The 26,812-nt window shown below is 38.0% G+C and overlaps 2 protein-coding genes across 6 annotated transcripts in view; one reads left to right on the top strand and one right to left on the bottom strand.

Annotated features, from left to right (window-relative positions):
• LOC121826497 (cytochrome P450 3A13-like) overlaps positions 1–7,734 on the top strand; it is a 52,208-nt gene extending 44,474 nt beyond the window's left edge. For 3 of the 4 annotated variants that reach the window (XM_076560626.1, XM_076560625.1, XM_076560628.1), the window contains 2 exons: positions 3,218–3,380; positions 7,361–7,734. In XM_076560626.1, the coding sequence (XP_076416741.1) occupies positions 3,218–3,380; positions 7,361–7,456 (259 nt within the window). In that variant the 3' untranslated portion in view covers positions 7,457–7,734. Of the gene's footprint in view, positions 1–258; positions 395–3,217; positions 3,381–7,360 lie in introns of those variants that run through there. The other variant, XM_076560627.1, reaches the window with a different exon arrangement.
• A 10,384-nt stretch (positions 7,735–18,118) lies between these two features.
• LOC143270492 (cytochrome P450 3A13-like) overlaps positions 18,119–26,812 on the bottom strand; it is a 75,578-nt gene continuing 66,884 nt past the window's right edge. The window contains exons 13-14 of one of the 2 annotated variants that reach the window (XR_013047668.1): positions 21,350–22,710; positions 18,119–20,679 (exon numbers count right to left, since the gene is read on the bottom strand). Coding sequence is in view for 1 of the 2 variants with exons in the window: in XM_076560634.1 (XP_076416749.1) it covers positions 22,696–22,710 (15 nt within the window). In the remaining variant the exon portion in view is untranslated. Of the gene's footprint in view, positions 22,711–26,812 lie in introns of both variants that reach the window. The other variant, XM_076560634.1, reaches the window with a different exon arrangement.

Genomic DNA, 26,812 nt, shown 5'->3' with positions numbered 1-26,812 from the left:
TATGAATTTATATTACCTGACATGTATATTTGACTTTAGAATATCAGTAGTAAACAATGGTAACTATTATAAAAACTACATACATTTTAGTTGATCAAATAATGACTGAATTTGTAATGTTTTAGAGTCTTAAATCTGTCTTAGTTAGGGCTTTTAATGCTGTGGAGAGAAACTGTAACCCTAGCAACTCTTACAAAGGAAAAATTTATTTGAGGATGGCTTACAGGTCAGAGTTATAGTCCATTATCATCATGGCAGGAATCATGGCAGCATGCAGACAGACATGGGCCTGGAGAAGTAGCTGAGAGTTCTATGCCCAGATCGGCAGGCAGAAGTAAGTGAAGACTGTGCCACCAGGATTGGCTTGAGCTACTGAGACCTCAGAGCCCACCACTAGTGACAACTTACCACAAAAGGCCACACTTCAAATAATACCAGTTCCCATGAGCCTATGGGGCCTTTTTCACTCAAACTACCACAAAACCTTAATAAAAATTCTAGTAATATAATGACATCAATGGACATACTTTGAAGTATGTGCAGGTTTTTAGATATTAGAAAAATATCAGTTTCCTCCTATTCTTATAATTGCTGATTACTTTCTGTAACTTATAAATGATACTTTATGACACAGGCTTGTGTGAGTGTGGGTGTGATGTTGCTAGAGTTTTCCGCCTTGCCCATAGTCAGGACAAATCTTTGTCACCCGCCAGTCCCACAGCCGCTCAGACCCAACCAAGTAAACACAGAGACTTATATTGCTTACAAACTGTATGGCCGTGGCAGGCTTCTTGCTAACTGTGCTTATAGCTTAAATTAGTCCATTTCCATAAATCTATACCTTGCCACGTGGCTGGTGGCTTACCGGCATCTTCACATACATGCTGCTGGTCATGGCGGCGGCTGCAGTCAGTCCTTCTGCCTTCCTGTCCTTTTATTTCTCCTCTCTGTTAGTCCCTCCTATCCTTCCTGCCTAGCCACAGCTGATCAGGTTTTATTTATTGATCAATCAGAACAACTTGACATACAGACCATCCCCCAGCACAGCCAAGTGCAGACCATCTCAGACACCTGCACTCAGGCCCATGGTCCTAATCATCCTCTATGCGGACCTGCTGGGTAACACCACAAAGAACCCAAGAAGGGCTCCCACAGGACATACAGAACATCCCACAGCAGTGTGATGTGTATAAAAGAGAGCAAGTACAATTACCATGATTAGAAAATCATTTATCTTACTTAATTTTTTAAGTTTATAATTCTTTGATGCTGTCCATATTGTCATAAGAAATCTCTGGACACATCCTCAAATTTCCAAGTTATAGGAATCCAATGTATTAGACATTGGTGTAGGTAGAGGTGGAGAAAACTTGTGTATGGTGGGTCAAGTTGTGCCACTTAGGATGAATGCTAATACAAGTCCTCTTAGTCTTATTTCTGTTTGTTTTGTGAAGGAAACTCTGCCACACTCATCCAGTGGGTGACTCCTCCAAAGTTAAGTCTGATTAGAAAGTTGATATTTTCATCCTTCTTGAATCTGAACCAGGGTATCCTGTGAGTGGGAAGTGATAAACAGTCTATGGGAATTGTATACAGCATGGAAATAATTGCCATGCTTCCATTGTTGCCCCAGTAATAAAAATGCAGGATAATATTTTCTTTTATTTTTTTAAGTTTCAAGATTATTATCTGGAAAAACATTTCTTCAGTCACTTTTCTCCCTCAAAATTCTCTTATAGATCCCTCCTCACACTTCTTCAAGTAAATGGCATTTTTTTATAAATTGTTTAGGTGTCATTTAGGTGCTCACATACAAATGTGTGCTTGTATATTCCTATAAATAATGCCCAATCCGTATCATGCTACTCATGTAAAAATGATATTTTAAGACAGATGCACTTGAAATAGGAGCCCAAGAATTTAGACAAATAGTAGCCTCTACATGACTTTCATGATGTCTAAAACCTTGTATTCTTAGCCATGTGTCTCTGGTGCTGGCAGAAGGTCTATGGATAGTGCTTATTAGAGGAGTAGAATGGAGTCACCTAACTCCTGTTTTCTGATTAGGTGAATTCTATGTCCCTCTATATAGCCACCACTTCCACATCCTTTATTTCAGTGGCTACAAACTTGGACATTATCCATTGTTTATTGTTATTGTTGGTCCAGCTTTCAATCAGATACTATAGACTCATTGTGCATCAGCAACTAGACCAGGAAGGAGGAATACAAAAGTTAAAAAATACTGAGGTTATAATCAAATGCAGTTGTCTATAGAAGGATGCTAATATTTCTCATCTATGTGTATATGGGGGGTGTGGAAAATTTTCCTCTACAGAAGTTCACCAACTTCAGTTTGCACACACATATCAGTACAACACTCACTGGACTCCAATGCTGTTCTATAAAATAGCTTAGGAATTATTTCTTAATATTCCCTGATACTTAGTAACTCAGAGAACAGATATTATTAGAATATTTCCAGAATCACTATTTTTATATAAATAATCTTGTGAGAAATCAAATTTTAATTGGACATGGATTTGCACTTTTAGTAGGTTTTTCCCCCAGTGGACTGGAGATGGAGACAAAACTCTGAGAAAACAGAGTAGAGAAACAGCATGTGTCCTTGAAAACCACCTCAGTTGATAACTCTTGGAGGAGTGAGAGACAAAGATTTTGTGAAAGGGACTTAATGAGGGAAATGGGAGGCTGGAGAGGAAGAGGAGGAAGAAGAGGAAATAGATTAGGGTGAGTAGACTGAAACAAGGAAAGGAAGGAAGGAGAGGGTGGTGAAGAGAGAATAGAATAGAAACAATTCATCTGTAACATACATCTCCTTCTTCCTCAATGAACAAATCCCCCAACTCAAGAGTCAGAGCAATTCCTTTCTTCTCTTTCACTTTTACTTTGTGATGTGTCCATACTAGGAACACATGATATCCTTAATATTTTAAACTTTGAAGACACATTTGGTTTCAATGATCATTAACCACTCAACATCTTATTAATTTTGGGAGCTCCTTTACCATAAAGTTGTAGAAAGAACTTTCACTTCCAAATCTCATAATGATTTAACTCACCCTGATTGCAATAGTGAACCCACTGAAGTACCCTGTATGATTCTGCCTCAGGACTGTAGTTGAAAACTGTAAACATGTGGCTCTTGTGCACTTCATGTTTCATTATTTATGTTCTTATTCAATTGTGACATCAGGTTCAGCAAGGAGAATAAAGATAGAATCAATCCTTATACATACCTGCCTTTTGGACATGGTCCTAGACACTGCATTGGCATGAGGTTTGCTCTCATTAACATGAAGCTTGCAATTGTCAAAATCCTGCAGAACTTTTCCCTGAGTCCTTGTGAAGAAACAGAGGTGAGACAGAACATATTCTTTTTGTCATGTTTTTGGTTTATATTCATAGGTATTTTCATAAATTTGTGGATATAGGTATAACATATATATGAAATATATATGGAATGTAATGATTTATCTTTAATTAATGATTTCTCTGTCAAAAGATCTATATAAAGCCATGCTTGAGTCCTAGGGCCCTTGACTTCTGGAACAGTTAGTCTGTGTCTAAGCATATATGTTAAGGATGAAGATATTTCTTTTATGATTACATATAGTATCATTTAATTCTTTTATTCTTTTTATAAGTATATATTCATTTATAAAATAATAGACATTTTATAGTATTTTCATACTTGTATATCCCATACATGGAAATATTATTTTCTCTTATTTATTCTTATCTCATAAATTACATCCTGACCACAGCCTCCTCTCTGCTTCCTCCCATCCTCCCATTGCCCCCCACCCCTGCTGCCTCACCTATCTCCCACATCCACTGCTCTTCCCTTTCCCATAGGAAAAGAGCAGGTCTACCAGGAATATCAACCAAACATGGCATAACAAGTTGCAATGAGACTAGGCATAAACACTCATATCAAGACAGGATAAGACAACCCAGAAGGAGGAAATGGCCACAAGCAGGCAAAAGAGTAAGAGACACCCCTACTCCCACTGTTAGCAGTTCTGCAAACCCCCAAGCTAAACAAACACAGCATGTGTGTACTGGACCTCACACAAAACCACGTAGGCTCCATGATTGTTGTTTCAGTCTCTGTGCCCCCAAGAGTCCTGCTTTAGAGGACTCTGTGGGCCATGTTCTCCTGGTGCCCTCAACCCCTCTGGCTTCTACAATTACAGAACATATTTTTAAATTGTGTTTTATTTTAAATAAATATATATACATGTTTTGTCTTCAAGTGGTGTAATTATCACCTTATATTCCTGTGTAAGTGTGATCTCAGAATTCCAAAGTTCTTCACCAACTGGAGTGGCTTTAAACATTCCACAGTGGTTCCCATTTTTAGCCACAGACAAAAATTACTGCATTAAATCATTATTCATGGGTATGAAGGAATCCTTTGGCCATTTTATCCACTTGTCCTCACATTTTAGAAACTCAGGTCTAGACTAGTAGGCATTCACTTAGATTCTTATAAATCCATCTGATTCTTTACTTTTTATTTATCATTATTTCTTATCCTTCAAGTTCCTATCAATTAAGTCCCCTCCAAGCCAAGAACCTTGACTAGATGTTCTCAGTAAAATTTGCTCTTGTTTTCTAGATGACATCTTCAGGCTGCCCTCCAACCCCCATAATCTGTGAACTACCACATATGCTTTCCGCTATTATTTGCTCCTTATTCATTAAAGGACCCCCTAATTTCTATATCTCCTAAATTTTTTCTTCCCCAAAATTAAAACGGTTCCTTGAAGGATCTTTGTATATTAAATCCTTCAATAAAAACATTAAGCATTTTTAAACTATTCTAAATAATAAAATCTGACAAAATTATTTAATAGAACAATTTCTTTATGTGTATTTTTAAACAGTGTTATTAATTCTTGGAGAATTCATACATTTTGTTTAATTCGAATAATCACCACAATTTATCCCAGATCCATCCCCACCTCACCTCACACTCAATGTGTTCTCTCTCCATTTTTCTCTCTAATTTTTAAATCAATCAAGTCCAGTTTATGTAGATGACTGCTCTTATGTGTAGGACCTGGTCTGGAATCTGGTTGATTTAATTGAGGTCACAGCCTTAATAAAGAAAACAGACTGCTTTTCATAGCAACTTTCAAGCATCCAAGCTCCTCGGCTAAGAGGTCAAGGACGATGTTCTTATCGACACACGCATACTGTTTTGGCTTGTGTTTGCACATGTCACATGTCTTTTGCATGCTATCACATCTTTGTAAGTTTATATGTGCATCTGCCCTGTTCTCTCTGGAAAATACCGCTTCTTTGAAATCCATGACCATGTCTAGTCTTACAAATATTCAGCCCTCTTCTTGTACAGTTTAATATAAGGTGTGTCACATGTAGAAGCATGTTTGTGAGGTCTCCTTTGAAGAACTTAAGGATATGTTGTTATTAACATAAATGAAGAAATTTCCAGCAAGTTTAATTTGATGACTTTTGTATAAAATATGACTCAGTAAATTTTCATCATGGAAGAAGAATATACTGAGGTCATTTTCTCTTTCGTGAATTTAGGTCAGCTGTCTTCTTACTCTGTACATGAATATATTTGAGTGAATTTGTTTTGATGATAGGGAATCTTCAGGCATCTAGAAATCTTTGAAAAACTCTAGCTACCTGCAAGATGACCTTTCTCAACTATGAGAAAACCTATTTGCACATTCTTCTGCTGATATCAGATTATTACTACTCTGTTGGAGGACCCTCTGTTCCACAAACTGACAACCATATAATTTAAGAAAATTACTGAATATGAGTGAAAATTCACTTTTTAGCACCATCTTAGAATTTCAGAAAAAATACAGAGGATTAATGCATACTGTATTGGTACCTAAAATCCCTCCATCTATCATGAACTCACATGTATCAAATTGGAAAGAAAATGCATTGTTCCAAAGTCATAGTATGACAATAGTATTTACCATGTACCAAACCTACTTTTGGATTTTTTCCAGTTTTACTAATGAAAATTAACCTTCTATTTCCTTTTAAGATGTGATTGTTATGTGTCCACAAATGTGCTTTACAATGTTTAAACTTCTGCTTTTCAGTCAAAATTTAGAACAATAAGGAAGACATACCATCACAATTTTATCTCAGGCTTTATACAGAATTCCTTTATATATATTCTGTTAAGGAGGAATAGATTGATTGAAGCATGTTTTCATATTCCATATGAGCAAATCAAGACATTTGATGTTTGTCTTATTTTGGGTTTCTATTGTTATGTAAAGACATTGGGATCACAGCAACTCCTACAAAGGAAAACATTTTTATTGAGGTGACATATTACATTTTCAGAGGTTTAGTCCATTATCATCATGACAGGGAAGCACAGTGGCCTGTAGGCATACATGGTGCTGGGGAATTCTTTATCTTAATTCAGAGTCAAAAGAAATTGGCCTGAGACACTGGGCATGGGGTGAGCATATGATACCACAAGGCCTAACTCCCTAGGGACACACTTCCTATAAGACCACCCCTGCTCCAACAAGGCCACAAATTCTCATAGTGCCACTCCCTTCGGGAGCCGTTTTCTTTCAGACCACCACAGTGTTAAAAGTCATTTATTAACTCATAAAGATAAATTTATTTTTTTTTCCAGAAAGCAGTCCATGTTGTTCAAGATGGTACAGAACATGCTATGTAGCTAAGCATGCTGTAACCTTGTGTTTCTCCTCCCTCTTACTTGGGAATGCTAGGGCCACAGCCATGTGCATGTCCACAGCACATGAATAAGCCATTAAAATAAATTGAATCAAACCTGAGGCCAGATATTGAGGCGAACGCTGGAAGATCAGAGAAGCAGAACAAGCCACAGCTACCTCACCTCACCAGTTCCTCATCTGATCCCGTTTCCTCAGACTGGAAGCCTCTGAGTCCTCATTCAAAATGGATCTCAGCTGAACTGCTTCTCAAAAGCCTGAATGCTTAACCAGCCAAATCCTTCTAGTTTCTGGTCTTGATGCCTTATATATATTTTAGCTTTCTGCCATCACTCTCTGGGATTAAAGGCACACTTCTTGTGATCAATGGCATGAGTCACCATGCCTGGCTATTTCCAGTGTGGCCTTGAACTGACAGAGATTTATGCCTCCACAAGGCTAGGATTAAAGGTGTGAGTGCCGCCATTTTCTAGCCTCTGTATCTAGTAGCTGTTCTGTTCTGTGACCCCAGATAAGTTTACTAAGGTACACAGTATTTTGGGGAACACAATACCACAGGTTCTACCAGATTTCTGTGAAATTTATGATTCATTTAACTTACCAGTATATTTATTTAACTATTTCAGGTTCCCTTGAAATTAAGTAAGAAAATGATTCATGCTCCAGAAAATCCTATTGTTCTGAAGATTATATCAAGAAATGGGGCCATAAATGAAGGTTGATTTTACCTCAAGTTCTGATGTGTTCTTCAAAAAGTGCATTCTAAATACCTGGATTTTAATTTATTCCTGAAGAAAACCTAGATGAATATGACTATAATCTATCACACTTCATGTCAGAATCTTCAATGATATTTCATTGTCTTGATAAATTCTCAATTATTGTGAACTGAAGGAAAATTATTAGCAATCTTTATGTTCTCTAATATCAAAATTTGCCCATATTTCCAGAGATAGAATAGTATGCTTCATTTCAATGCTAATAAAAGATTTTTCACTGATTTTGTCAATATTGTTTCCATTATTGAATCTTTAATATGGCATTTGTGGATAATCATTCCACTGACAATTATTCTTTGCATTTTGATGGGTTGTAAGTTTCTGTGTTAACCACTATCCACTTCACAGAGAAATTTCTGTGATTAGATCTGAGGGCTACATTAATCTATTAATAAAAGATGCAAATTAAAAGGCAGTTGGATATTAAGACCTTTATCAGAATAATAGATTCATTCTTGGGTTGTATTCATTCTTGTGCCCCACAGCCATGTATCCTTTGTAAAAGATACAGTATTAAACGTGTATTTCCTCCCATGGAATGGAGTTAAATCCAAGCAAAAAGTGATTGGCTACCCTCATAATATTCAAGTCACTATTTCATATATAAACCTCGATCTTGCCATGATTGTCACTTTATAAGTTCATGAGATTCACTGCTGAGTAAGAAAGACTGTTGAATTCTTTCCCCCTAAAGAATACTCCCAACCACATTCCGGGACTATAAAAGATTGCCATCAAGGAGAAAATTTCCTGGTCAGTACAATGTTGGTGTGGCCTATAACCAATGTGTTTACTGTCTTTTCAAATGGGATCTTACCCTAGTGTTCTTCTCAGTAACCAAGACCAATAGCAGTACCCTGTATTATTAGGTGTTCTTCAGGAAACTCTAATGAACAATCTGAATGTAGATATCCTATGTCTGTTAATGGGTTATTTATTAGAAAACTTTGGCTTCTGAAGGGAGCATAATCCTCAATGTAGGGCATGTTTTCACATGTACATGTGAAGATGCCTCTACCCTCTGCCAGTTGTGGAAGTTGTGTACTCACGAACATTATACATTCCAGAATTTCCTGTTCAGTATGTGCCAGCTGTGGGGTCTCCCTTTCTTTCATAGCCCATTGGCCAACAGGCTACAGGAGCAAAGGAAGCAGCATCCCTAGAATTGCTAGAGTATGGTGGAAATAACCTCTGAGAGTCACCTCAATTTCCTACCAGAGAGTGAGGGGGATATATTTGATGGGACAACAGCTGGGGCATCATTAGGTAGGAGTTCACAGTGTGCTTCATTTGAATTTGAGTGGGTCAGCATCCTGGCAAAGAAGGAAGGGTTTGAGATGAAAGGAAGGAAAGAAGAAAGAAAGAAATGAAATGGGAAGAAGGAAGGAAAGAAAAGGAGAAAAAACAAATAATTTAGTTTGTAGGAGTTATCTTGTCTCCGGTATACTATAGCACATAAAAAAGCAATAATGACATCTAAGTGGTACAATTTTCATAGCCATACATTTCCATTTACCTTCTTGTGTAGAAGTACATTGTATCCATGGTAGTACAAGAAGTTTGCATCAAGCCCATGCATATTAGTTGCTTTCCTACTGCTGTCACAAAACACAATGCTCAAGAAAATTTATAAAAGGCACATTAAATTAGAATTATGATTTCAGAGAGCTGGTGTCATAATGGTAGAAAAATGTCTTTGTGGCTGGACCTCCAACCTCCATATGGCTCTCTGGAATGTTTTTCTAGCTGCTATGAGGATGGGCCATTAAATCCTGGTTATAGAGTTCAACCTATCTTCTAGTTTAAAACCCCAAAGTCATTCACATTCCTCTAACATCAACATGTCATGCATGTCACAGCAATAACCCACTCCATGGTAGTACCTTCCTTCTTAGTTGCTTTTTTATTGCTGATTCAAAACCCCATGACAAAGAAAATATCTAAAAGAAAGCATTTAATTGGGCTTAAAGTTTCCAAAGGTTAAAGTCTGTGGTGGTGAACAAAGGCATGGAGACCTAACACCTGAGAGCTCATATCTGGGTCCATAAGCAGGAGACAGGCAGGACACTGGGAATGATTAAACCTGTGAAACATCAATGCCTACACCTACTGACACAACTCTTTCAACAGGGCTGCACCTCATAATCCTTCTTAAAGTGTTTGTTCAAATGTGGAATATTTGAGCCAATGGGAACCATTTTCCTTCAAATCATTAAACCATGCAACTCTAGATCTCCGTAGTTCTGCCTTCACTGAGTTTGTGCTGCCTTTACAGACATTTTCCCTCAAAATACCTCTTTGGGAGCCTGGTCTGGTTTCCTTTAGAATAGTCTTGTGCACACTTAACCTGCTACTCTGCCCCCCATCCCGCAATGCATCATACTAAAAAGCATGGTGAAGTCCTAATTCAGACAGCTGGACATGGTCCAGCAGCCAGGGAATATGCTTTGTGATTAATCAAAATAGAGCATTGTGTTCATGAAATAAGAAATTATATAAAGTGAATTAATAAGAACTCAAGGAAAATCCTTGGGTTTGGTGGTACCATACTGTCATTTCTCTAGAGATAGCACTTACCAATGTGTTGCACAAATTCTAAATCTAAATGGTCTTATAATAAAAACATGGAGCCAGATATTGAGGTAAATGCTGAAAGATCAGAGAGACAAAGGAACAAGCCACTACAGAAACTTCTCACCACTTTTTAATCCTCTGGTCCGAAGACAGGTTAGATCCTATCTCCATGAATCCTCAGACTGAATAACTCTGAGTTCTCAGTTGAAAAGTGGCTCTAGTTCCTGTCTTCTCACACCTTATATGCCTTTCTGCACCCAGCCATTTCACTTCCTTCCTACTGCTGGCATTAATGGCCTATGTGTTTCTCAAATCCTGGTAGCAACATGAGATCTCAAGTGCTGGGATTAAAGGTATGTACCACCACTGCCTGGTTCTATTTCTCTACTAGACTGAATCAGTCTCATGTAGTCTAGTGTGATCTTGAACTCATCATGATCCAGATGGATCTGTGTCTCTGGAGTGCTAGGATTAAAGGTTGTAGCCTGGCCTCAAAGTTTAATCTAGTGGCTGGCTCTGTCCTCTGATCTTCAGGCAAACTTTATTTGATACACAATACATCATGAAACCAATGCCTAAAAATTATAAATATTTGTTTACTGCATGGATAGTGAATTCATTATGTCCATGCACTCATCAAAGAAGACCTTAATTTAGGTGATGTCTATAGACGACATCTTGTGAACTGAGGTGATTTAATAGATTGAACTAGTGGTCCTTTCCTGTCTTCTGCTCCTTGAAGATGACAAAGTTCATAAAGCATCATGAACTTGAAAAGTATTTCCTATTTCCAGTGATTATTGAGTTTTATCTTGTTTATTATGGTATACACAATTCATCTCTTTCTTTAAATATTTATTAAATGTGAAAATTTTATTTGCATGCCTACGTGGGCTCCATCTCATATCACTGGATAGGCATGGAAGTAAGAAAGCAACTTTCATGAGTCATTTCTCTCCTGCCATCACATGAGTCACACAGGTCAAACTCAGCTGGTCAGACTGGGTTTCAGGTTCTTTTATCTACTGAGATATCTTTGCACCCCTATAGCTTTTTTCTGAGTAAAATAACTAAGAATGGTCTCATTTATAGAAGTCAAATTAGGAGATCTGATGGGATTTCCTTTCTAAAAACAAATTACTTCTGAAAAGATGAAGTGCACAGATATTGAAATATAAAATGATGAAAGAGGATAGGGTTTTGTGTTTTTCAAGAATTTTTTGATATTTTCTTTTTTTAAATTTTTAATTTTTTTAAATTTAATAATTAATTTAATTTTACATATCAGCCACAGATTCCCCTGTCCTCCCTCCTCCACTCCCACACCCTCACCTCCCCAAAATGCACTCCGCATTCCCACCTCCTCCAGGGCAGGGACTCCCCTGGGGATTCAGCTCAGCCTGGTAGATTCAGTCAAGGCAGGTCCAGTCCCCTCCTCCCTTCACCCAGGCTGAGCAAAGTGTCCCAGCATAGGCCCCAGGCTCCAAAAAGCCAGCTTATGTACTAAGGACAGGTCTCGGTCCCACTGACTGGGGGCCTCCCAAACAGTTCAAGCTAATTGACTGTCTCAGTTATTCAGAGGGTCTGATCCAGTTCCATGGGATTTTCTCAGCTATTGTTTCATAGTTCATGTGTTTCCACTAGTTTAGCTATTTGTCCCTGTGCTTTTTTCAACCACGGTCTCAATATCTCTTGCTTATAAAATCCCTCCTCTGTATCACCGATTGGACTACCAGAGCTCCACCTGTGGCCTAGCCGTGGATCTCTGCATTCACTTCCATCAGTCATTGGATGAGAGTTCTATCATGATAATTAGGGTGTTTGGCCATCCTATCACCAGAGTAGGTCAGTTCAGGCTTTCTCTCGACCATTGTCAGTAGTCTATTTTGGAGGTTTCATTGTGGATTTCTGGGGACCTCTTTAGCACTTTGTTACTTCCTATCCCATGGGGTCTTCATTTATAATGGTATCCCTTTCCTAGTTCCCCACTCTGTTCTTGATCCAGCTGGGATCTCCCCTAAGTTCTCTTTCCCCCGACCCTTGCTCTTCATTAACCCCTCCCTTTACATCCAGTTTGCTCATGTAGATCTCATCCATTTCTCTGTTGTTCGGTGATCCTGTGTCTTTCTTAAAGGTCCTGTTTTCTAGGTAGCCTCCCTGGTGATGTGAGTAGCAGTCTAGTCATCCTTTGTTTTACATCTAGTATCCACTTATGAGTGAGGACATACCATGTTTGTCTTTCTGAGTCTGGGTTACATCACTCAGGATGATTTTTTTCTAGATCCATCCATTTGCCTGCAAACCTGATGATGCCATTGTTTTTCTCTACAGAATATTGCTCCATTGTGTATATGTACCACATTTTATTTATCCATTCTTCAGTTGAAGGGTATCTAGGTAATTTCCAGGCCCTGGCTATTACAAACAATGCTGCTATTAATGTAGCTGAGCATGTGACCTTGTGGTATGATTGAGCATTCCTTGGGTATATGCCCAAGAGTGGTATAGCTGTGTCTTGGGGGAGATTGATTCCGAATTTTCTTAGATGGCGCCATATTGACTTCCAAAGTGGCTGTACAAGCTTGCGTTCCCACAAACAGTGGAGGAGAGTTCCCCTAGCTCCACATCCTTTCCAACATAAGCTGTCTTCAGTGTTTTTGATCTTAGCCATTCTGAAGGGTGCAAGGTGTTATCTCAGAGTTGTTTTGATTTACATTTCCCTAATGATTAGGGATGTTGAGCAATTCCTTAAATGTTTTTCAGCCATTTGAGCTATCTTTGTTGGGAAATCTCTCTTTAGCTCGATAGTCCATTTCTTAATTGGACTGTTGGGCATTTTGATGTCTAATTTCTTGAGTTCTATATATATTTTGGATAACAGCCTTCTGTCAGATGTGGGATTGGTAAAGATTTTTTCCCATTTTGTAGGCTGTCACTTTATCTTGTTGACCATGTTCTTTGCTCTACAAAAGCTTCTCAGTTTCAAGAGGTCCCATTGATTGATTGTTTTTCTCAGTGTGTGTGCTACTGGTGTTATATTTAGGAAGTGATCTCCAGTACCAGTGCATTCAAGACTACTTCCTACTTTCTTTTCTATCAGGTTCAGAGTAACTGGATTTATGTTGAGGTCTTTGATCTACTTGGACTTGATTTGTGCATGGTGATAGATATAGATCTATTCACAGCCTTCTACATGCTGATATCCAGTTATGCCTGCACCATTTGTTAAAGATGCTTTCTTTTTTCTATGGTACAGTTTTGGCTTCTTTGTTAAAAATCAGGTGTTCATAGGTGTGCGGATTAATGTCAGGGTCTTCAGTTCGATGCCATTGGTCCACATGTCAGTTTTTATGCCAGTACCAAGTTGTATTTATTAATGTAGCTCTATAGTAGAGATTGAAGTCAGTGACTGTGATGCCTCCAGAGGTTGTGTTATTGTACAGGATTCTTTTGGCTATCCTAGATTTTTTGTTTTTCCATATGAAGTTGAGTATTGTTCTTTCCAGGTCTGTGAAGAATTGTGTGGGTATTTTCATGGGGATTGCATTGAATCTGTATATTGCTTTTGATAAAATTGCCATTTTTATTATGTTAGTCCTGCCTATCCATGAGCATGGGAGATCTTTCCATTTTCTGACATCTTCTTCAATTTCTTTTTTCAGGGACTTAAAGTTCTTGTCACACAGGCCCTTCACTTGCTTAGTTCAAGTTACCCCAAAGTATTATATCATTTGTGGCTATTGTAAATGGTGATGTATCTCTGATTTCCTTCCCAGCCTGTTTGTTCATTGTATATAGGAGGGCTACTGATTTTTTGAATTGATCTTGTATCCTACAATGTTGCTGAAGGTTTTCATAAGCTGTATAATTTCCTTGGTCAAATTTTTGGGGTCACTTATGTATACTACCATGTCATCTGCAAATAGGGAAAGCTTGACTTCTTCCTTTCCAATTTGTATCCCCTTGGTCTGCTTAAGTTGTCTTTTTGCTCTGGCTAGATCTTCAAATACTATATTGAATAAGTTTGGGGAGAGTGGACAGCCTTGCCTTCTTCCTGATTTTAGTGGAATCGCTTTTAGTTTCCCTCCATTTACTTTTATGTTGGCTGTTGGCTTGCTGTAAATTGCCTTTATCATGTGTAGGTATGTTCCCTGTATTCCTGATCTCTCCAAGACCTTTATCATGAAGGGGTATTGGATTTTGTCAGGTGACTTTTCTGCATCTAGTGAGATGATCATGTGGTTTTTTTCTTTCAGTTTTTTTTAACATGGTGTATTACATTGACAGACTTTCATATGTTGAAACACCCTTGCATCCCTAGGATGAAGCCTACTTGATCATGGTGGATAATTGTTTTGATGTGTTCTTGGAGTCTGTTTACCAATATTTTATTGAGTATTTTTGCATCAGTGTTCATGAGGGAGAATGATCTGTAGTTTTCTTTCTTTGTTGCATTTTTGTTTAGCTTGGGAATCAGGGTAGTAGAAGGAGTTTGGTAATGTTCCTTCTGTTTCTATTGTGTGGAACAATTTAAAGAGTATTGGTATTAACTCTTCTTTGAAGATCTGGTAGAATTTGAACTGAAACCATCTGGTCCTGGGCTTTTTTTTGTTGGAGAGACTTTTAGTGACTGATTCTATTTCCTTAAGGATTATTGGACTATTTAAATAGTTTATCTGGTCTTGATTTAACTTAGGTATGTTGCACCTATCCACAAAATTATCCATTTCTCTTAGATTTTATAGTTTTGTGGAGTAGAGATTGTTGAAGTGTGATATGATGATTCTCTGGATTTCCTCATTGTTGGATTTTATGTCTCCCTTTTCTTTCCTTATTTTGCTAATTTGAATATTCTCTCTCTGCATTTTTTTAGTTTAAATAAGGGCTTGTCTATCTTGTTGATTTTCTCAAAGAACCAGGTCTTTGTTTCATTGATTCTTTGTATTATTTTCTTTGTTTCTATTTTATTGATTTCAGCTCTCAATTTGATTATTTTCTGGTGTCTATTCCTCCTGGGTGACTTTGCTTCTTTTTGTTCTAGAGCTTTCAGGTGTGCTGCTAAGTCATTAGTGTGAGATTTCTCCATCTTCTTTGGGCACTTAGTGCAATGAATTTTCCTCTTAGAACTTCTTTCATAGTATCCCATAAGTTTGGGTATGTGGTGTCTTCATTTTCATTGATCTCTAGGAAGTCTTTAATTTCTTTTTTTATTTGTTCCTTGTCTCATTGGTGATTCAGTTAAGCATTATTCAGTTTCCATGAGATTGTAGGTTTTCTGTAGTTTTTGTTGTTGTTGAAATCTAACTTTAAACCATGGTGGTCTGATAGAACACAGGAGGTTATTCCAATTGTTTTGTATCTGTTGATATTTCCTTTGTGGCCAAGTATGTGGTCGATTTTAGAGAAGGTTCCATGGGGTGCTGAGAAGAAGGTATATTCTGTTTTGTTAGGATGGAATGTTCTGTAGATATTGATTAGGTCCATTTGAGTCATAACATCAGTTAAGTCCTTTATTTCTCTGTTAAGTTTCAATTTGGCAAATCTGTTCAGTGGTGAAAGTGGGGTATTGACATCTCCCACTATTAATGTGTGGGGTTTTATATGTGATTTAAGCTTTCATAATGTTTCCTTTACAAATATGGGTGCCTGTTACAACAAGTTGCAACAATAGAATACTCAGATTAACATCCCTCCATTCTCAGAAACAGGTGCCCTTATATTTGGGGCATAAATGTACAGAATTTAAACATCATCTTGGTGAATCTTTCCTGTGATGAGAATGTAATGCCCTTATTGATCTCTTTTGATTGATTTTAGTTTAAAGTCTATTTTGCTGGATATTAGGATGTCTACGCCATCTTGCTTCTAAAGACCATTTGATTGGAAAGAATTTTCCCAGCCTTTAATTCTTAGGTAGTGTCTATCTTTGAGGTGTGTTTCTTATATACAGCAGAAAGATGGGTCCTGCTTTCATATTCTTCTTGTTAGTCTGTGTCTTTTTATAGGTGAATTAAGTCCATTGATGTTAATGAATATTTATGACCAGTGATTGTTCTTTCCTGTTATCTTTTGGTGGTAGTGTATGTGCTTCTCTTCTTTGGGGTTTACTGCTCTTGTGTTATCTATTGCCTGTGTTTTTGTGAGTGTATCTGACTTCCTTAGGTTGAAATTTTCCTTCCAGTGCTTTCTGTAGGCATGGGTTTGTGTATAAGAATTGTTTAAGTCTAATGTTGTCTTCGAATGTCTTGTTCATTCTGTCTATCATTATTGAAAGTTTTGATGGGTAAGTCTAGGATGGCATCCATGGTCTCTTAACATCTGCAGTACATCTGTCCAGGTCCTTCTGGCTTTCAAAATCTCCATTGAGAAATCCAGGTTATTCTGATGGGTTTGCCTTTATAAGTCAATTGGCCTTTTTCCTTTGCTGCTCTTAATATTCTTTCTTTATTCTGTTCGTTTAGTTGTTTAATTATTATGTGGTGAGGGTATCTTTTGGGAATTCTAGTCTGTTTGGTGTTCTATAGGCTTCTGGTATCTTCATAGGCATTTCTTTCTTTAAGTTGGGAAAGTTTTCTTTTATGATCTTCTTAAACTTATTTTCTGTGCCTTTGAGTTGGTATTCTTCTCCTTCCTCTATCCCTATTATTCGTAGATTTGGTCTTTACATGGTGTCTCAGATTTCTTGGACATTTTGTGTTATGGTTTTTTTGGCATTGGTATTTTCTTTGACTGACAAACCTGTTTCCTCTATTGTATCCTCTACACTAGAGATCCTCTCTTCCATCTCTTGTATTCTGTTGGTTATGCTCCCATCTGTGTTTCCTGCTCATTTACTCAGATTTTCTATTTCCAGCATTTCCTCTGTTTGTGTCTTCTTCATTGTTTCTATTTCCCTTTTCAGGTCTTGAGCTGTTTCCCTCACTGGTTTCATTGCTTTTTCATGGTTTTCTTTAAGGGATTTATTGTTTTCTTCTGCTTTTATAGTTGTCTTTTCCTCTTGTTCTTTATAGATTTGTTCCCATTTTTTGTTTGACTTTTTATCATTTTCTTTAGTAATTTCCTCCACTTTTTGTTTATCTTTTCCTCAATTTCATTTTTAATTTTTCTTGAAAGCCCTCTAGCATCTTCATGATGCTATTCTTAAGGTTGCTTTATTCTGCTTCTCCCACCTAGTGATGTTTAGGGCTTGCTGTTGGAGGAGGGCTAGGTTCTGGTGATGCTGTATTGCTCTTTATGTTGTTGTACTTCTGCCTTGATGTCTGCCCATCTCCTCCTCTAATAGGTATAAGAGGTGCCTATGTCTAAGTGATTTGCTGTTGGTCCACACTGTGTTTGTTGTGTCTGTGTCTAAGGGGGCCCTTCTGGGTCTAATCTTAGCTCTTGTTCTGATTGGAGCAGGCAGCTTCTGTGTCTCAGGGACCTGTCCTTGGGTCAACCCAAGCTAGTTGATTCTGTAACTCCCAGATTTGTTCTTGGTCTTATCAAGGCTCTTGGACCAGTCAGAGCTGACAGATTTGGTGTTTCCGGAAGCCTCTCTTGGTCCAGTGAGAGGTGACAGATTCCACTTCTCAGAAAGCCACTCTTTTGATCTAATCAGGGCTGGCATATTCTCTGTTTCCTGAGTTTACTCCTGGTCCAATGACAGCTCTTTGCCCAATGAGAGCTACCTCTCTGGGCCAGATGGGAGCTCTCTGGGCTGGAAGGGTACTCTCTGGGCCAGATGGGAGCTCTAGGCTGGATGAGAGCTGGGGGCTGGTTTCCAAGTCTCAGAAAATGGTAGGGTTCTTGGGTGGATGGTGTGGAGACAGGGTTGTAGATTGCAGGGTCTGCTGGGGGGTCTTGGAGAGGGGAATCTTTCTGCAGGAGCCCTGCCCACTGGCCAGCAAATGGGCAAATTTCATGGTATTTTCAAAGAATTGTCTGATTCAAGAAATATCCTTCTTAATGCTTTTAAATTTCTTTGTATTATAAATAGAATTTGAATATGTGTTTTTAATACTCCTTCTGAAATGACTTCAAGATAGTAACTACTAAGATAAAACTTTTCTTCTTTAATCAGTTTCTTGTGATAATTCTAACCAGACAAATTCTGTATTTCAGAAATACAGAATGGTTTATATTTTTGAAAACTACAACTTTAAGACATTGAAGAAAGACATTGACAATTACACCAGAATATGGAACATTCTCTTACACTCTCTGATCAGTAGGATGACTGTAGTGAAAACTGTCATGCTACCAAAAGCCATCTACAGGTTCAATGAATTATTCAACAAAACACATCAAACACAAGTCTGCACAAAAATTAGAAGAAAATGTTCAGCTTCATATGGAAACACAGACACATATGTAGATACACAGTGTCCTAATTAGGGTCCATTGAAAAGACACCATGACCATGGTAACTCTTCTTAAGGAAAACATTTAATTGGGATGGATTATAGTTTCAGAAGTTTAGTTCATTATCCTAATGGCAAATGGCATGCTGGCAGACATGTACCAGAGAAAGAGCTAAAAATTCTACTTCTTGACCCAGTCAACAGGAAATTGTCTGAAACACTTGTCATAGCTTGAGCATAGGATACCTCAAAGCCCACCTCACAGTGAAACACTTTCTCTAAGAAAACCACACCTCCTATAATGACACTCCCTATGAGCTTATGGGGGGCAATTCCATTCAAACTAACACACATCCACACAATAACTAAAATTATAAGTAATAAAAATGTACTGACAGTATCATCATACCAATCTTCAAATTGTGCTACATAATAAAAACACTAGAGTTGCCATAAAAACAGAGGCATTAACCAATGGAATTGAACTGAAGTCTCCATTAAGTTTACACTCTATGGATGTCTGATTTCTGACAAAAATGCAAAAAAAAAATCACACTGGAGGAGAGGAATCATCTTCATTAGTGGTGTGGATCAAACTGCTTGACTGCATGTAGAAGAATACAAATGGATTCACATTTAATACCCTGTAAAAACTTCCACTATGTTGTACACCAAAACCTCAACATAAAGCCAGACACAATAAATTTGATAAAATAGAAAGTGTGGAATAGACTTGAATACATTGGCACTGAAAGTATGTTCTCTAATTAAATGCATTAATAGCACAAGCACCAAAGTCAATGATTAATAAATGAGACCTCATGAAGCTCAAAATATTCTGCATGGCAAAGGACACTAGTACCTACACAATGAGGCACTGTACATAATGGGAAAATATCTTTATCAATTATATGTCTGGTAGTAGGTTAGTATCTAGGATATATGAAAACTAAGAAAGTACACAACCCAATTTTAAAATTGGATATGGATGTAAGCAGAGAGTTCTCAAAAGATGATACACAAATAGCTGAGAAACATTAGATGAAATGTAGGACATCTTTAAACATCAGGGAAATGCAAATTAGACTAGTCTAAGATTTCATGTTACACCAGTCACAATGGCAAAGATCAATAAAACAAATAGCAACTCATGCTGGTGAGGATGTGAGGAAAGAGGAACACTTACTGCTAATGGGAGTGCTAATTTGTGTGACTATGAAAATCAGTGTGGTGGTCCCTGAGGAAGCTGCCAATTTATATACTCTAAGAACCCACTATACCACCAGTGAGCTTATAACAAAAGGACTCTACATCATACTAGAGATAATTGCTCATCCATGTTCATTGCTTTCCTACTAAAAATAGCAGAAATTGGAAATAACTTATATGTTCATCAACTGATGTTTAGATAACTCAAATGTATTTTTTACACAGTGAAATATTATACAGCAATTAAAAATGAAATTAAAAAGTAAATAGATGGAACTAAAAAAATCATCCTGAGTGAAGAAACACAGAACACAAAGACAAATAATTTTGTCTTATATGAGGATGTCAGCTGTTAAGCCTTTGAAATGAGTGTTATATTATGAATAGACTCAGAGGTAAGGTACCTGCTCAGGTAGTAGACTGAAGAAAGGATCTCCCAAGAAAGGGGAAATATAAGATATTGTTATGGGGAGACAGAGGATAGACTAGAATAGGAGGATCATGTAGGGAGAAAGATGGAAAAGGGGGGAAAGAGAAAATGCAGGGAGGGTCACAGTCTTTTGCAAACCTATTCCTATAAAAGCTTCTTGAAATATATATGTATGTGACAAGAATTTAAATAGAGGTACCAAATAAGGACAAAATGCCCCAATAACACATTATGCCATCATAAAACCTTTGATGACTACACCTCATTGAGTCATTGGCCAAAGATGGTCCATTGTGAACTCATAAGCATCACAAACTAATACCAAGACTATTACTTAATTTCCACATCCCAATGGTAAGGTGCTAGCAGAGTACAACACTTATATCTAGGATCTAGCTCAGACCCATACAGGTTCCATGATTGTCTCTTCAGTTTCTGTGAGGCCCTATGATCCCAGGTTCATTGATACAATGGGTTGTGTTCTTGTATTGTCCTTGACCTCTCAGACTCCTGTAATTCTTCCTCTTCTTCTGCATAATGTTTGGTTGTGGGTCTCTGCATGTTCTCCTATCAGTTGCTAGATGAAGCCTCTCGCAGAATGTTTTTGCTAGACTCTGGTCAATGAAGATAGTAGAATATCATGAGGAATCATTTCATTGACTTTTTTGAGCTATCATGTTTGGTTCTATCCTAGGCTACACAGCCTCTTGCTCTTGGCCATGTAGGGAGTGTCAGGCATGACACTGCTTGGCCATTAGCTCAGGCCTACCACTGACTAGCTCTTACACTTAAACTCAGCCCATTTCTGTTAATCTATATGTTGCCACATGTTCTGTGGCTTTACTTGTGTGCCTGTTACATGCTGCTCCCTGGACAGTGGGCTGGCATCTTCTGACTCAGCCTTTCTGTTCCCAGCATTCTCCTTGTCTGCTTGTCCCACCTATACTTCTTGCCTGGCTATTGGCCAATCAGCATTTTATTTATATAGAGTGATATCCACAGCACTTCCCTTTTCTTTTTTTTTTTCAAAAAGGAAGTTTTTAACTTTAACATAGTAAAATTACATATAACAGAACAATTATCAAGTAAGAATTACAATTACAATATCTAGTCTATTTATAATATCTAGTCCATTTGTATTTGGCAAAATTAAGATGTCCTGTCTATCCTATATTTGTGAGTGTAAGGTTTTATATCTAACTTATCTTTTTTCATAACTAAGGAAATTATAACTATCTAGTCTTCAACTACATCAAAGATGTAAGATGAAGGATATAATAATACCTGAGAAATGGGAGATGATACAAGCAACTTTTGGGAGTCTTGCAAGAGTAGACAGAGACATCTGGCAGCCTGGACAGTTATCCAAAGATCTTTTGTAAAGTTGGGGCATCTGTCTTCAGCCCACAGGCCTAGAGTCTCTCAGTCATTTTTCTCTGTGTCCTGTAGAATGTCTGGCAGTTTCCTCTGTGAAGCAGGAACCTGAAGGACCATGTTGCCAAGCAAAGTTCAGTGGACACATTCCTATGGATCCTGCCTGTCCAGTTGATACATTTTTTCAAGCAGTCCAGGCAAGAACAATTTCTTGCCCAAATGGCTTCTTTTGCCAAGAAGAAGTAAACTCCATACAAAGTGTATTTGATGCCCATCTTCCTCTCTGAAGTAAATTGATGGTGCCAGGCATAGACATGTCTCACTGTCCAGAAAGTTTAAATTTTTTAAACATTTTAAATGCCATATTCTGTAGGTCTTTGAAGTATTTGAAGATTACCTATCTATCTGAAATATATCTATGTATACCTAGAAAACCTAACTAACATGGCTACAAGTATGATTATCATAGATGACTAATTATTAATCTGTATTTTTAAATTATGCATTAGTCTAAATGATCTGTACAAACATAATACCTTATCAAGAGTAGAAATATAAACACAGTATAACAAAATTAAATTTGTATCAATAAACTAAAATCTATACCAATTTAAAACATTTCAAACAAGTTGTTGCGCTTTAAATGTAGGTTCATTAATCTACCCTTTCATCCAATCATATCTATATCATATTCCTTTTTTCTTTAGAAAGAGGTTGTATTCATAATCAACCTGTTGTGAATAAAAATATTGTTATTTCTCTGTCCCACACCAGAGGGCTCTTCTGATATGGGACAAAAGAATCTCTCAACCTTTTTTTTCTTTTTTTTGTTTTTTGTGACAGGGTTTCTCTGTGTAGCTTTGCGCCTTTCCTGGAACTCACTTGGTAGCCCAGGCTGGCCTCGAACTCACAGAGATCCACCTGCCTCTGCCTCCTGAGTGCTGGGATTAAAGGCATGCGCCACCACCGCCCGGCACTCAACCTTTTTTAAAACAATATATTTGGGTTTAAAGGATGAGAGAGCCATTCTCCAACTCCAAAGTCAGCTTCAAATTTTAATTGAACTTGAACTACAAGAAGACCAACAGTGTTAAATGTCTTTAGAGAATAGCAGAAACAAGCATTTAGGAAGACTTATGAAATTTTATAGATGATATACCAATAGGCCATTTTACTCTTTTTCTTGGGACATTTTTTTCTAGATGATTTGTCCTTTCTCTTCAGATGTCTCATTTGTCCAGTGTTCTTCAGATTCCTTAGCCTTCATTCTCCTAAAAGACAAAAACAAAAAACTTTCTCCAAGACTAATTTGGGGGAGGTTCCCTTTTGGCAAGTTTTATCTGATTAAATGAAAAGGTATGTGTTAATGGTATAAGTTTGTTTAAATTGGATGGTCATACATTCTCAACTATGTTCATATCAGCAGTATTCATAATAGAAAGAACCTGGAAACAACCTAGATGCCCCTCAACAGAAGAATGGATAAAGAAAATGTGGCATATATACACAATGGAGTACTACTCAGCAGTGAAAAACAATGATATCATGAAATTTGCAGGCAAATGGATGGATCTAGAAAATATCTTGTGTGAGGTAACCCAGTCTCAGAAGGACAAACATAGTATGTACTCACTCAGAAGTGGATACTAAATGGGAGGGAAGGGATGGCCAGATTGCAACCCACAAGTCCAGAGAGGCTAGCTAACAGGAAAAGACCCTAGGAGGGAGACATGGATGATCCTGTGAAGGAGAAGTGGATGAGATCTACATGAGTGAACTGGGTGGGGGAAAGGGTGGCAGAGGGTGAGGAGTGAGGAAACAGAACATAGGGAAATGGGAGGGTCAAGCTGGAACAAGGACAGAGTGGGTGGGCAGGGAGGAAGATACAATGATAAATGAGGACATCATGGGAATAAAAAATGCAGAGTGCTGAGGAGGCTCTCAGGAATCCACAAGGTTGACCCCACCTTGGTCTGCTGGTAGTGGTCCAGAGGGAGCCTGGACCGGTCTACTCTGGTGACCAGCCTAGCAAATAACCTGTCATCATAGAGTCTTTGTCCTGAATATAGACAGGAGGAGGTGGGAATGGGGGGTGGGCTGGGGGTAAGGGGAGGGGGTGGGAGGGGGAGAATAGGGGAACCCATGGCTGATATGCAGAACTGAATGGTATTGTAAAATAAAATAGTTTCTGGGCTACATGCTGCTTTAATGGAGGCATAGACCCATTGTGACCAAGAGTTAATGGTACACATGGCCCAGAGCTGGAGGTGAATTACCTCTAGCATGTTGGGATGTTCTGCAGAGTCAGCAGCCAAGGCTTCTGCTTCAGTACTAGTCAATGCAGTTTAAAGCAATAGTTACACAATAAGGCAATTCAGATGGAACAAGACTTTCAATGTTTTACAATGTATGTGATAATGTACATAGGCTTGGAAGAGAGATGAAAATGAATACAGACAGGTATATAAAGAAAACAGTTTTTAAAAATAAAGTCTTTAAAGAGACAGTAAAGGTAGTATAAAAACAAGCCACATAAAGATGGATATTACACAGAGAATCTGGATTGTATTGTCTTTGGGAATTTTAACTGCAGAATGACATTTGACTGTAAAGGCTGCTCAGTTAAAACAATGTGTATATTTTAAAGGTTCCTTGACCTCAAAATTTGAATGTAAGGATATGTTGCTTTGGAAAGGATGCTCTGCTTTTGTTTTCACAGGAAGCAAGAGGCTATGGATTTGTTCCAGATTAAGATACATCAAGTTTGACCAGCCAAGACCCCCTGAAAGGTCTCCAATGAGTCCATGGTCCCAATCATCCAACATCCAAAATCAACTTCAAGGCAACTGGCTCAGAGAATACAGCATCATAGACTACTTCAGTCAGGACTTGACCATAATACTAAAATTTTCTTTGTGTCTACATAAGATTGCCAGTGCCCTCTATCAGTAGGAAGTAGCCTAGAATACTAAGCCCACATTCCAAAAAATGGATTATGGGTGTTTGTCTTTGTTTAAGTTGTTGGTTGCAAATTGTTATTGGTCATATTCAATCTCTTTCTAAAAGAAGAAAGGACGATATGATATAGATAGTATACAGATGTAGATGTAACCAATTGTCTTATTAAAATAGGAAACACTGAGCCAATGTAAAAGAGAAAGCCGAGAGGTCAGAGCTCAGAGCTAAAATCTTACCTCCTGCAGTGCTCCTAGCTTCCCCGAGAGAGAGCTTCTTCCTGTTTGTCTGTCTTTAAATAGTCTTTCTGTTCTGCCTTCTCATTGGTTGTAAACCCAACCACATGACTGCCTCGTCACTGCCTGTAAGTACTGCCCTCCAGGTCTTAAAGGCGTATGTCTCCAATACTGACTGTATCCCTGAACACACAGAAATCTACCTAGCTCTTCTAACCACCATGCTCTTGCTATGGCTCTAATAGCTCTGACCCCAGGGCAACTTTATTTATTAACATAAAATTAAAATCACATTTCAGTACAAATAAAATATCACCATTTTTTTAAAGAGCTTTAGAAAAACTTGTTAAACCTTTAAAAATTCAGACAGAAGAAATTAACAGTGAAGTTGGTTCAAGTTTGGATCATAAGGTTACAGAAAGAAAGCCTGTTTTCACACAGTCACCCTTATTTTATCCTGTAACCATACAGCAGTTGCCAGATCAAATGATTACACAAAATATTTGGGCTCCAATTGAACTGTTGAATTTTAAAAGGTTTAAGGAGGCAATAGTATCTTATGGCATGCATTCCCCATATGTAAAGCAAATGTTAAACTTTTGGTCAACATATAATAGGATTGTACCACAGGACTGGCGGGAGCTGGCACAAGCTGTTCTGGAACCCAGTCAGAGACTTCAATTTCTAACGTGGTTTAAGGAGGAAGCTAAAAACATAGAAAAACAATGGAGGGATAAAGGAATACAAGTTTGTCAGGATCAGCTTATTGGAGAAGGCCAATATGCTTCGGTACAAAGACAATGTTTATATGATGTCCAAACCCTAATTTTATGTCGAATGGCAGCCTTGAATGCATGGGACAGAGTTGAGGAACCAGGAAAAAAACCTGAGTCATTTACAAAGGTGATGCAAGGCCCAAAAGAGTCTTTTACAGATTTTTTTTTGCAAAGACTGGCTTCAGCAGTAAAGAGAATGGGCTCAGAATCAGAAGCTAGTAAGGCAATAATTGAAGCTTTGGCATTTGAGAATGCGAATGCAGCATGCAAAAGAATAATCAGGCCATTAAAGGCAAGATCTGCACCTTTGGAAGATTGGATTAGAGAAACAATTAATGTTGAGGCTGATGAGCATGATGATACGTGGGTAGGAGAAGTAATTTCAAAAGGTTTGAGGAGTGTTAGGTGTTTTGGATGTGGAAAGCAAGGACATTTGAAAAGGGACTGTAAACAGGTCATTCCTAGAAGCAATGTTTCTTCAAGGAACAATGGCAACAGAATGCCCCTTCCTTCTGGAGTATGCAGAAGGTGTGGTAAGGGAAAACACTGGACCAACGAATGTAGATCAACAAAGGACAGACAGGGAAATCCTTTGCCTCAGTTTTCAGGAAACTCCCGGAGGGGCCTCATGCAGGCCCCCATAGCAAATCCAGTTCAAACCTTTCCTGCAGTTGTAGAGGAAAACCCTACTCAGAGCAATTAAATAACCAAATGCCTATTGGAATAAATCATGCTGGTCAGGATGATGAAACAGAGAGAATAGAAAATTCAGGAGAAAACATAAAGAAAAATTTTTGGCAAACTTCTATTAATGAACAAAGACCAAAATTAACGATAAAAATAAATGGTGTTTTGATGTCTGGTCTGGTAGACACAGGTGTGGACGTTACCATAATTGCACCAGAATTTTGGCAACCAGCTTGGCCTCTTCAGGAGGTAAACATTCAACTGTTAGGAATTGGGACATTATCTCAGGTGAAACAGAGTGCAAGATGGCTGGAATGTATAGGTCCAGAAGGACAGAGAGAAAATTAAAACCATATATGGCTAACATAGCTATGAACCTGTGGGGTCGAGACTTGTTGCAACAATGGAATACTCAGATTAACATCCCTCCAATCTCAGAAACAAATCATAAACTGGCACATGTTTCTGAGAGAAATATTAGAAGGCATTATTTTGAGTGGTCACCAGCCATCCATATTATACAAGAACAGGGCACAACAACTGATAATCTTCCAAAGATACCAACAGCTCTACCTTTAAAATGGTTAACGGACAAGCCTGTATGGGTTCAGCAATGGCCTTTAACAACAGAGAAACTCCAGGCTTTAGAAGAGCTGGTAGAAGAACAGTTAAATGCTCAGCATATTGAATAGTCAACCAGCCCTTGGAATTCTCCTGTA

This window comes from Peromyscus maniculatus, chromosome 23 (assembly GCF_049852395.1).
Source record: "Peromyscus maniculatus bairdii isolate BWxNUB_F1_BW_parent chromosome 23, HU_Pman_BW_mat_3.1, whole genome shotgun sequence".
NCBI classification, from domain to species: domain Eukaryota; kingdom Metazoa; phylum Chordata; class Mammalia; order Rodentia; family Cricetidae; genus Peromyscus; species Peromyscus maniculatus.
The sequence above is the reverse complement of the archived record's forward strand: the minus strand, read 5'-3'. Positions and strand labels throughout refer to the sequence as shown.